General features: G+C 43.1%; 1 protein-coding gene across 1 annotated transcript; it reads left to right on the top strand.

Annotated features, from left to right (window-relative positions):
- Positions 1–1,245: 1,245 nt before the first annotated feature.
- Positions 1,246–10,020, top strand: Clrn2 (clarin 2). Its single transcript, XM_052198037.1, has 3 exons — positions 1,246–1,498; positions 7,175–7,354; positions 9,755–10,020. Exons 1-3 carry the CDS (start codon positions 1,246–1,248, stop codon positions 10,018–10,020), a joined length of 699 nt encoding a protein of 232 aa, XP_052053997.1.
- Positions 10,021–10,641: the final 621 nt, after the last annotated feature.

The raw sequence follows: 10,641 nt of genomic DNA, 5'->3' as shown, positions 1-10,641 counted from the left end.
AAAGCGGTGAGGAATATGAGCAAAATAACATTATATGCATGTATGAAGTCACCAAGGAAATAGATACAGGTACATACACACAGATATGTAGATAGATAGATAGATAGATAGATAGATAGATAGATAGATAGATAGATAGACAGATAGATAAGATAGACACAGAGAGATATAAATAGATGAAAGATAGATGATAGAGATACATACATGCACAGATACAGATAGATGATGGATAGATAGATAGATAGATGATAGATGATAGAGAGATGATAGATAGATAAATAGATGATAGATAGATAGATAGATAGATAGATAGATAGATAGATAGAGATGATAGATGATAGATAGATAGGTAGATAGATAGATAGATAGATAGATAGATAGATAGATAGATAGATAGATAGATCTTGAGTTTTAGATGATAACTTTCAGCCAGACAAGAGCCTCAGTCCCTAATCACAACACCCAGGAAACTGAGGTAGGAGGACTGCAAATTCAAGGTCTGAGATACATAGGGAGAATCCACCAAAGAAAACAGTAAATAAGTGTCTCACCGATGTCAGATGCCATGGAGGAGTGGAATCAGGAGAGAGGGCAGCCCTGCAGCCACAACAAATAGATTTCATGTTACAGTTCAGGCAGCAACAAATCCATGCAGTTTTAATTCATGCGTGTCAATTTAAGTCTTATGAGCCAGGGTCAATTCACGGTATTAGTAACAGCTCCAGGGACTCTGACAGCAGTGACATTTTAGAGAAAGAAATGCCAGGGCGCGCCTGGAAGAGATCGACATTCGATCCCACATATTGCTGCTGACACACGTGAGCACCAATGGGTCTGTTTCTGTTTTGTTTCTGCCATGCATTTTTTTCAAAGTCTAGTTAGCATTCTTTGTCAGCAGTTCTACATGGTATGATTCTGCTTGATAATAACTCTCTGGTCATTACAATGCCCACATCAGGATTGCTTAAATACTTGAACGGAGGAACAATTAAAGCCTCTGCTGAAACCCTAGTCTGTTGGAAGATATAGGGTTACTTCCTTGGGTAACACACTCTGCTCTATCAAGCAAGGGGAAGATTGTCTGCGAAGGCTGGGGACGTGTGTAGAGTAAACAGAAGCGGAGGAGGCAGGCACCAAGGGAGGATGAGTTAGCCTGTATGGAGCAGGCTATTAGCAACTGTCTGAAAGATGTCCACTTGTCCAGCTGGTGCCCAGAGCCCTGGGGGATGATTTGCACTCACTAGCATGCCTGGATGGTTCAAAAAGGTTTGGTATGGGATGGCATCTCTACTCAGTTTCTCTTCCTTCCTTCTGATCATTGTCGCCTTATCTCTGCCTCATTGGTTGAGCGGGAAAATCTTGTGTCAGACTGGAGTGGATTTGGTCAATGCCACAGACCCGGAACTGGTCAAATTCATCGGGGACATTTACTACGGGCTCTTCCGAGGCTGCAAGGTGCGGCAATGTGGACTTGGGGGCCGCCAGTCCCAGTTTACAAGTGAGTATATTTGGGACATGTAAACTGATATATGTGCACTTTTTGTTTGGCGGGGTGCTTATGTCTGAAAGTGGAATTTGAGTATTGCCTATGTAAGACGTAACATCAAAGTCTATGGGCAGCTGACATCTATTCAGCAGTGCAAAGAGAACTTTCTTTTCTAAAAGAGATAAAAATATGAGAAATAGGAATGTGTGTATTTTGCAGTTTACTCCTAGTAATAGTAACTAGTAAAATATCAAGTGTTTGTGTGTCGGGCATCCCACTAGAAGCTGCACATTGCCTGATTCGTTTAAGCATCACAACACACTTTCAAGGGAAGCATGGTGAATGTGCCCACTTTTTCAGCAAAGTACATTGAGTTTTGGGAAGTTACATAATTCACCTAGGGTCACTCATTCTTCCAGGACACGATAGAGTCCAATGCCAGACCCATGCCATGTGACTCTGGTAGTCTTAACCTGTCCCCAACAGTGTGCAGGTGCAGACAGCCTGCAAAAGGGGACCTTCAGGAAGCATGGTAACTGCTCCCACATCTGTGTGTGTGAAAGCTTCGTAGCCTGAGGAACAGCAGAGGGACTTCTCTAGGAGCACTGAAGAGCAGCTGACACGTTTCCTGGCAGAGAGGCTGAGGAAGGCACTTGATGGCTTAAAGATGAGCAGCCAACAGCATTGGCCTGAGTTCAGAGCTCCTCAGAAGGTAAATGGAGTAGTCCCCTGAAGCCCTAAGGCAGGAGTCCAAAATAAGGCTTGGGAAAGAGAAAACAAAACAAACAAAACAATATTCTGCAGCCCTTGGAATCAAGCAAGTAGATCACTAGTAAGAGTAGTGTCCAATAAAACTATAGTTAATCGGCTTGTTAGTACATGGAGATTAGAAATCTTACCCATTGCTTGCTTTTTTTGTATCTCAAAATGTTTAAAAACATGGTCAGGGCATATATCTCATTAAATACATAAAAATAGAATGTTGTACACCTTAACTACAGAATAGAAATGGTCTTCAAGACTATACAGAAAGGAAATACATGTTCATTATGTTTGCTGAGAAAAAAATCTGAGTATATTTATATTCACCCAGTGATTAAAATGGAGCTTCAGTGTTGGGGAAACAGCTCCATCATTACCACAGGCTAGGAAGCTGGAGGGCTGGCTCAGGCACAGTCGCATGCTTGCCTGAGACTCTAGTGCTATCGGGAATGCAGACAAACAGATTCTGACTTCAATGAGAGACCCTACTTCTAAGTAATAAGCCAAAGATTGATACAGAAGGATATCCAATGTCTACTTCTAGTCTCTGAAAGTCCACACACAGATGTGCAAACTACACACACACACATGTGCATATACTATATATATGCTTATGGTATGTGTACAAACACACACACACACACACACACACAAGTCTAAGTTGAAAAATAACCACAGAAACAAATAAAGAAAAGAATATCTTAAAAGGAGACCATGATGATGGTTCTATACCTGTGTGCTCTGCTGCCTAGTATGTCTATTGGACACTTACGAAACTTTAATATGTGGGAGGATGGTAGAGTAACCATATGTCTGTGGTCCTTTAATGTGCGACTGGTACCTGAATGGTAAGGTCCTGCCAACCTCAGCTCCCAGAAATTAAACAGGTTCTAATGGGAGCTGTAACAATGAGTACCTTCTGTTTGCCCTTGATCACAGGTCTCTTTCTTTCCTGCTCCTTCCTTCTAAAAAGATATCCACAGGCGACATCCTTCTTTCTCCTAGAGTGGTCCAGTCTCAAGCAGCAAAACTGTGTGAGATGATGTATAGAAGGTGTTCATTTTCAGCTATAGTTAGGCAGTATTTGAGAATGCTGTTTTCCGTTGCTCTCTGGTCATCCTTGAGGATGTGGTAAGTGTTCATTTACAGGACCTTGGAAGAGGCCATGCTCAAAGGCCTCAGGAAGCCCAGGGCAGCTTCTTCCTGTAATTAGCTCACATTGCATGCTGTAGTTTAGGGACATTACTGCCTCTACTTCAGGGTCACAGCTCTCAAGCCCAGTACAATGTAGACTCTCAGTAGCTATGGGGTATATTAGCATCTCCCACCCTTAACACAATTTCCCACTTTCTGACGGTCTACAGAAACAGATCCCTGTTCTCAAGGCTATATGCGAATCAGCAGAGAGGAGTTGGTGAAAGTGCATTGTAAACCTTAGAATATGGAGTTTTTTATTGAGTCATTTACAAGCAACCTAGAGACTCATCTGAGAGACTCGACTCCCACATTAGTCATAGGAAAGCCAAGAAATTTCCCACCACCACTAACTAAGATCCTTTTTATACCTAGAACATCTGAAAAAGTAATGTCTGAGTGTCTGCAGAAAGAAAGCAACACACGTTAGATTAATGACGTGCACGCCTTTGGGTATACTGTTGAGTAGATACAAGCCAGGCACCACCAGAAGAGGGATGAATGGAGAAGACAAGGCTGCTGTGTGGCAAAGCGTAGCACAGAGCATAGAGACAGCACTTTCTTCCCTGAAGCCACCTCTACGGTTCAGTTCCTCTGTCCTGATTTTATCATAACATTTTATTAGAGGAAAAGATGCGAGTCAGAGGAAACAAGACATGAAGTAACTTCAGTGAATGTGCCTAACATACAGTGTGTTGCAGTTTTAGGTCTATACTCCCCTCTCTGCATCTTACCTCAGAAGCCTTGCTTGCGCAAGGGCTAAAACCTAGGTAGACTTCCAGTTCCGTGCTTGTTTGTCTCACCAGGGCAAAAGATCATATGCCTCTGGAATCAGGGACCAAACAAACCATCCACGTTTGAGATGCTGATAGAATAATCAGTTCTGACATTCAAGCAAGGTATCACTTCCATATGTTAAAAAAAAAAAGAGTTTAAATTCAAAGTGAGCCTTCTAGAATGTGAACTGCATTGTGATTAAACTTTTAAACTCTTGTTTATCTAAGGTTTCTGATTTCTCTCCTGCCAGCCCTTTGGCAGCATAGTTAAGGCATTACTTCCTGGCTGTGTGGTCTTGGCTAAACTATTTAACTTCTCTGGGCCTCAGCTTTCCCATCTGTAAGAATGAGAGAGGGTGACCTGGGGAGGTCAGCCAGCAGTGTGCTCTTCATGCAGGCATGGTCAGTTCTGTCCCCGCTGCCCACGTAAAAGGCCAGGGATGGCGGCATATGCCCCTTTGTAATCTTGTGCTGGGATCCTACAGGGTCACTAGGCCTTGTTAGCCAGCAAACCTGGACTAATAGGATAGCCCTGTGTCCCAGGGCCAGACTCTCAAAAACCGAGGTGGATAACATCTGAGGAATACCCTGAGACTGACCTCTGGCCTCCACATGCATGAGCACATACATGTACACACACACATACACATAGAGAGAGGGGGGCAGGGGACAGCTGTGGATTCCAGGCTGCAAACTAAATTTCAATTTCATTAGGTTAGAGATGCTTAAAACTCTTGGTAATAAGACACAAATACTAAAGAAGAGTGAGCCACAGCTTTCTGGGTACTGTACAGTACAACAGAGTCTCAAAAGCTAATGGAAAGAGCTATTGCATTGAAACTCCCTAAGAAACACTTGAATCTTTAAAAAAAAAAAAGTGACATATAAAAGCTAATTAAAGCCATTGGGGATCCTGAGCTGGAAGTACCACACATGAGTGTGAGAGTTAGAAAGATTCTCCACATACCAATAGACCGTATAATTAAGACACTTCAACTAGGGGTTGGATTGGGCTCTCTTTACCACCTTACTCACAGTGTTCTTTGTGTCCCAAGTTTCCTCTTCTTCATCATCATAATATGGCTCTTAATTTCTCATTTCATCAGCTCTATATATAGGTTCGTATTATCATGTGCCCATAGCTGGTTCTTTCTAAAATCTGCATCGTGATGTTGAACCTAAACGTATTCAGCCAATTTGTTGATTGAAGGAATTAGTCTATCTTCAAACTTCTGCTATTGTTATGAATATCCAGTCTATGTACTCAACTCTGAATACATTGGTCTGTCTGAACAATGACTAGCAATGAGATGACTCTGATAGATGTTGCCTTTGATCACGTTGATTTTTAATGAGGAGGTAGGAAAGAGCATCCCTAGAAGACGCAAGAGTGCCTTCCTCCTATACCACCGCCAGCCATCAACAAGGAGTTTTGAACTTTGCCAATCATGTGAGTGACTAATTTGAATTTTAAGGACTTAGCAAGGATTGCTGTGCTAGTCGTGTATCTTAAGGATTGCATGATTGAGAAAAGAGGATGGTGAGCCTGGCAATTAGGCAACGTATCTGGAATAAGAAGAGGCTCAGGGTTGGCAAAGTGGGTGTTGGGTCTCCAAGAGAAGGGACTTGGATGGAAACAAAGGGAATGACATGTCTGAGAAAAACAAATTCCTTGGAAAGGAGCCCATCTTCCTGGTCAAAGTTTCCAAAGTCATGGAGATGACCGTGCAGAGATAATGACAAGTGGAAACAGAACTGGAAAGAAAATTGACTCAGAACTCAGGATGTAAATGTGGGCAGTGCCTGGAAACCTGAATGGGAAGGGCACAGTATAGGGGTGAGAACTGGATCTCTCACTCCTGCCCAGTGTGGTCGGGCATGCTTTAATCCCAGCACTCAGGAGGCAGACACAGGTGAATCTTTGTGAGTTCGAGGCCAGTGCTGTCTACACAGCTCATTCTAAGCCAGGCAGAGTTATATAATGAGACTCTCTAAAATGGTTAAAAAAAAAAAAAAAAAAACAGACTCTGGTTTTAAGCTTGAGGGATGCCAACCTTGGCATGTGCTCAGGGATTCGTTAATATTTATCCTTTTAAATTTCCCATATAGAACTGTTAAGAACTGACCTTAAACTCTTAATACCACATTATGCACAGGCCTGTAATTCTATATAGAGTTCAGGGTTGGGGGTCACCTTGCCCAAGGACAATGAACTTCATAACTCCAAGCTTGTAGGTGAAGAGAGCTGACAACCTCTACCAGATCCCTTATTTTAAACGCTGAAGTGATGACCCTAATGAGCTCACTCAACCCATGACTGTGTTCAGCAAAAGGTAATTACCCTGATATCACACAACCATTGCTTGTCCCCAGTTGTACTGGCAATGACTGGAGGCCCTGAGAGCCCACATGCCTTTCCCAAGTTAGAAAAAACTAATGGTGGTGACGCCTGCAGATGTCATTTCTCAGAACAGATTGCCCTGGGCAGTCTTTGAAATACTCTCATTCCAGTGGCAAACATAGAGAAATAAAACACAAATGAGCATTTCACTAACTCCCTTCTGCCACATTCATATGGAAAATCATTATTTTCATGAGGTAGTATACAAGAGTATTAAGTGCCCTTGATACTTAATTTACTCTGCCAAGCCAGTGCCTTGGGCTTATGAGAAGTGCAGAAATCCACATCAGATCCCTGGACTGCAGGTCAGTGTACTGTCCACTGTGAGGCACATTCAGATTTTGTGTCCACTCCAAGACAGAGAAGATGGCCGGCCAGCTAACAAGTGGCAGCTCCAGAGTCCGTGGCCCTGTGTCAGGAAGTCTCTTGGTTTTTGAAAACCAAGCATTCTTGCGTCTTGCTCTTACCCTCTACGTGCTTACCTTGGGATATGCAAGCTCTGGTGTTTGTGATAGGAGCCCCACTCTGACCTTGAACTATCATTTCTCTCTGCAGTCTTCCCACATCTGGTAAAGGAGCTCAACGCGGGCCTCCATGTCACAATTCTCTCGCTCCTCTTCCTGGCCCTGGCCCTGGCTCTCGTCAGCACGGGCTTTGCAATTCTCAACATCATTCAGGTCCCCTACAGAGCAGTCAATGGCCCTGGTGGCATCTGCCTTTGGAATGTCCTTGCAGGTAAGAAGTACCCAAGAGAGAGAAACTGGTATCTACACCATCAGGCTGGACTCCCAAGTGTTAACCAGGGAAACTCAGAGTTCCTTTTGGGCAGTTCTTATTCTTGTCAGTGAAAGAATTTTAAAACAAACTCAAAAGGAAGCTAAAGGGCATTTTTCTTGGGGGTTGGAAGAAAAAAGACCCCGAAAGAGCAGACAAGTTGTAAACCTTGGCAGCTGCAGGAGGTGGGAGAGGAAGAATGGAGAATCCATGACATCAAGAAAACAGGCAGCTTCAGCCAGGGAGGTCAGGAAGCTGTGTGGTCAAAGGGGGACCTTCAGAGAATGCGTGAGAAAGCCAAGGAGTCATGACAAGAATGCTCAGGCCTGGGATTGGATGCTGGGCGAGTATCCAGACAGCGAAATGAGGAAAACCAGTTACATTTTCAGCAGGGTGTGCAGGCTGCTTAAATGACTACACAAAAGAAAGGGCTTTGGGGAAAGGTAAGACAATGATCTAACAAGGAGACGATTACTCCTCCCACCTCATTAGCAGATGTTCATAGAAGTCAGATTTCCTAAGCGACATGGTAGGGTCAGCAAATCTCCACCCAGGGCCACAGGTAGAATTTAAAGTCTACTCTTTTGATCAGGAAAAAGTAGCTTTCCCTTAGTATGTCTCAACTGGGTACCTCAGCCCATATGGCCATCTAGATGCTAAGCAGAATCTTCCCTTTTCAGTGCTATAAGGGAAGCAGAAGACAGGAATACAATGACAACCAGGAGGGGGGAAGTCCAAAACTGACTACAAGGGAAGGGTCCACCTTAATGCCCCCCAAGGCCACCAAGCCCTGAAACATGAGTAGTTGGGTGTAAAGTATAAAGAAACTAAAATAATTGCGCTCCACCCCTTCCCATGCACTTATCTGGGTCCACAACCTTGGTGAAAATGAGTATTTTCTTTGCTGAAAGTGGCCGTGTATCTGTATGTGCTCATATTTATTAGTGAGTAATTTATTAATAATTATATAATAATTAACCTTTAATTATGTACTTAATAAATCATCTATAATGAAAATATCAAACGCCTGTGAAAACAGAACTCTCTCAGAAAACACATATTGGATGGTCAAGGTTCCACTATGGCCATGGCCTCTCAATGCCTTTGCTTTGTATATGAGAACCATAAAATATAAACACAAGTGCTGGTTTGGTAACATATATTATAGTGCATCAGTTGTTTTGTGTCTGCCTTTGTGCACTAAACTCACCAGGATTGCAGATGTCTTATATCTGTGTGGACTCTCATCGCAAACAGTATTCAATTCTACTCACTAAATAAATACTTATTTCGATACATGTCCTTCCTCTCTTATTCAGCAGTTCTCAGCCTGTGGGTCGAAACCCCTTTGGGGGTCACATCCTGCATACCATGTACTTACATGATTCATGACAGTAGCAAAAATTACAGTTATGAAGTAGCAACAAAATAATTTTATGGTTAGGGGTCACCACAGCATGAGGAACTATGAACATGTCACAGCGACCACTGCCCTAATTCCACTGAGGAGATCATAACAAATAGGTGATCAGAGAAGATATATTATCAAAAGGAATAAAAATGTAGAGAGACTTTTTTGTTTTTAGATTCTTTTACTGAAGACTCCCATATAGGGATTCAAAGTTTTCTTCAATTGCTAGGGAGATAAATGGGGTTTGGAATTCCAGAGTTTCCTTGCTTATAGAAAGAAAAAGGAAGGAAGAGAATACAGAATACATAAGATATAGGCTTTGCTGCAGCCATTCATATTATGTAGAGTCTGATTCTCTTTATATAGGTCAATCGTCCTCAGACTCGAGAGCCTCCTGTCTTAGTGTCACAAGCCTTGACTTGACAGACATGCACTACCAGACTGAATCCAACATGTCTTTTTTGATTATCAATTAAAATAAAGATGGTGGGGGAGACCTACCCAACAACTTCAAAGTTTTCCTCAATTGCTAGGGAGATAAATGAGTTTCCTTGCTACTTCCCACCTTCTGTAGAACAGAGCAGTCCGAGTGTGAACTTCACCCTGCAGAATAGGATCTTACCTCTTCCTACTCTTGCTCATCATCTACACAGAGGTACTGGTGCCTAGAGAGTGGTCTTATAATGGAGATACTGCTGGATAAGAGAGATGAGAGACAGATTCAAGTCCATAGGTCATCACTCTTATTCCCGTTCCAGAAAACTCTCACGCTTGCCTTTCATACTGCGAAGATTATCCACAGCTTTTAAATATGAATTCAGATTTGTGATGCTCTATCAGTTCTTCAAACCCAAAAGATTCCCTTTCACATGGCATAGAAGTGCCACCTCAGTAGAGATCTCACAACTGCAAAGACACACAGTAAATAAAGATGCTGTTTTTGGTTTCAGGTGGAGTCGTGGCTCTAGCCATCAGCAGTTTCATGGCTGCGGTGAAATTTCATGACCTGACAGAAAGGATTGCCAACTTCCAGGAGAGGCTCTTTCAGTTTGTAGTGGTAGAAGAACAGTATGAAGAATCATTTTGGATCTGTGTGGCAAGTGCCTCAGCCCACGCAGCAAACTTGGTTGTGGTGGCAATCAGTCAAATTCCCCTCCCAGAAATCAAGACTAAAATGGAAGAGGCCACAGTTACCCCGGAGGACATCTTATACTGATAACTGGCTCCTGGCCACACCTTGTGACGTCAATGGGGGACAGGCTTGCCTTTGCCAGCTTTCTCCCTCCACAATGTCCCCATTCTTGGTAGTAAAGAGAAGGCGATGAAGGGATGAAAGGGGTGGTTGGACCAGCAAGGAAAAATCTCTCCCGATGACCAGGGCAGTTGTGCTTCTTTTTGATGCCCTTGGAGATGAACTGGAGACTCCTGAACTCATCAGCTGTGTCTGGCACTGGACAACTCACTCACTAATTCTCAGTTTCCTCATCTGTCAAAAGTGGGGGTAATATCTGAAAGAGGGCTAATATCCAATATATACAAAGAACTCAAGAAGTTAGACCCCAGGGAACCAAATAACCCTATTAAAAAATGGGCTACAGATCTAAACAAAGAATTTTTACCTGAAGAACTTCGGATGGCCGAGAAGCACCTTAAGAAATGCTCAACATCGGGAAATGCAAATCAAAACAACCCTGAGATTTCACCTTACACCAGTCAGAATGGCTAAGGTTAAAAACTCAGGCCGGGCGGTGGTGGCACACACCTTTAATCCCAGCACTTGGGAGGCAGAGGCAGGCAGATTTCTCAGTTCGAGGCCAGCCTGGTCTACAGAGTGAGT

Source organism: Apodemus sylvaticus, chromosome 11 (genome assembly GCF_947179515.1).
Source record: "Apodemus sylvaticus chromosome 11, mApoSyl1.1, whole genome shotgun sequence".
In the NCBI taxonomy this organism is placed as follows: Eukaryota; Metazoa; Chordata; class Mammalia; order Rodentia; family Muridae; genus Apodemus; species Apodemus sylvaticus.
This window is presented reverse-complemented; position numbering and strand designations above follow the sequence as displayed.